This window comes from Microtus ochrogaster, chromosome 24, assembly GCF_000317375.1.
Source record: "Microtus ochrogaster isolate Prairie Vole_2 chromosome 24, MicOch1.0, whole genome shotgun sequence".
NCBI lineage: Eukaryota > Metazoa > Chordata > Mammalia > Rodentia > Cricetidae > Microtus > Microtus ochrogaster.
The window spans coordinates 28,171,628-28,172,730 of NC_022024.1; the positions used below are offsets into that span (position 1 = coordinate 28,171,628).

General features: G+C 46.2%; 1 protein-coding gene across 1 annotated transcript in view; it reads right to left on the bottom strand.

The window, feature by feature from the left end:
• Fgd6 (FYVE, RhoGEF and PH domain containing 6) overlaps nucleotides 1–1,103 on the bottom strand; it is a 121,741-nt gene that overhangs the window by 14,259 nt on the left and 106,379 nt on the right. Inside the window, exon 15 of the mRNA XM_005358149.2 lies at nucleotides 535–637. Coding sequence (XP_005358206.1) covers nucleotides 535–637 — 103 coding nt within the window. The remainder of the gene's footprint in view (nucleotides 1–534; nucleotides 638–1,103) is intronic.

The following is a 1,103-nucleotide window of genomic DNA, read 5'->3' on the forward strand; positions in this document are numbered from 1 at the left end:
TCTCCATATACACAGACATGCAGAGACACACACTCCCTTCCCATACTCCCCCCTCAAACACACACACACACTCCCTCTCCATATACACAGACATACAGTGACACACACAGATACATCACAGAGACACATACACAGACATACTCCCTCCCCACACACACTCACATACAAAGACACAGACACATTCACATATATACACGGGAACACATACCCAGACATATACTCCCTCTCCATATATACACACACACACAGAGATACACACACACACACACACACACACACACACACACACACACACACGTAGAGACACACAATCCCTCCCATTAACACTCCTCCCCTACATGATAGATACACAGACACACACAGATACACACAGACACAGACACACAAGAAAACAAATACAATTTCCTACATGTGTAAGTAGGAGAAACTAGGAGCGCCCGTACCTCCTCCAACTCCTTTTCTAAACCTCTATAAACGCTTCACAGTTAAGGAAAAGCAGAAGCCTGAGGCAAGCCTGGAAGGGGAGCACAATACCTCATCAAGACTCCTGCTGGGGCAGAAGGTGGTCCTCTTCTTGGCATACTCTTCTATCGCCCTGGAGATGGCCTCCAGCCATTCATCTCGTTCTGTGGCAGAACTGATGGGGGCAAAAGGTTCCATCAAGACCATATCAACACTGAGTCCTTCTGCCTTTTTTTTTTTCCTTCTCCCTGGCAACTAATACCACCCTCCGGCCAGGTCTGAAGGGTAGTCCTTCCAAAAGGAGTCAATTTCTAGACCTATAGCAGAAGGGACATATGGCTGCTTGTGACTGCATATCAAAGCCCATACTGGTGTCCAGGCTCCCTCAGTATCACAAGTACGTAGCATGTATGTCAGAGTGCATGACAGCACACTAGTCCTTTCCACCTCCCTAGGCTTCCTTCCTCCAGAGACCCCTTTGTTCTCTTTATAATGGCAAACTCCCTCCCTCCCTCCCCCCCACTATTCTCACTTTATTCTCTTTCCGCCCCCCCCCTCTCCTATAATAACAACCTTCCTATATCATGGAGTAGTCATGCTGGAAGTTTCTTTTTTTTTTTTTATTTTTTTTAAATTTATTT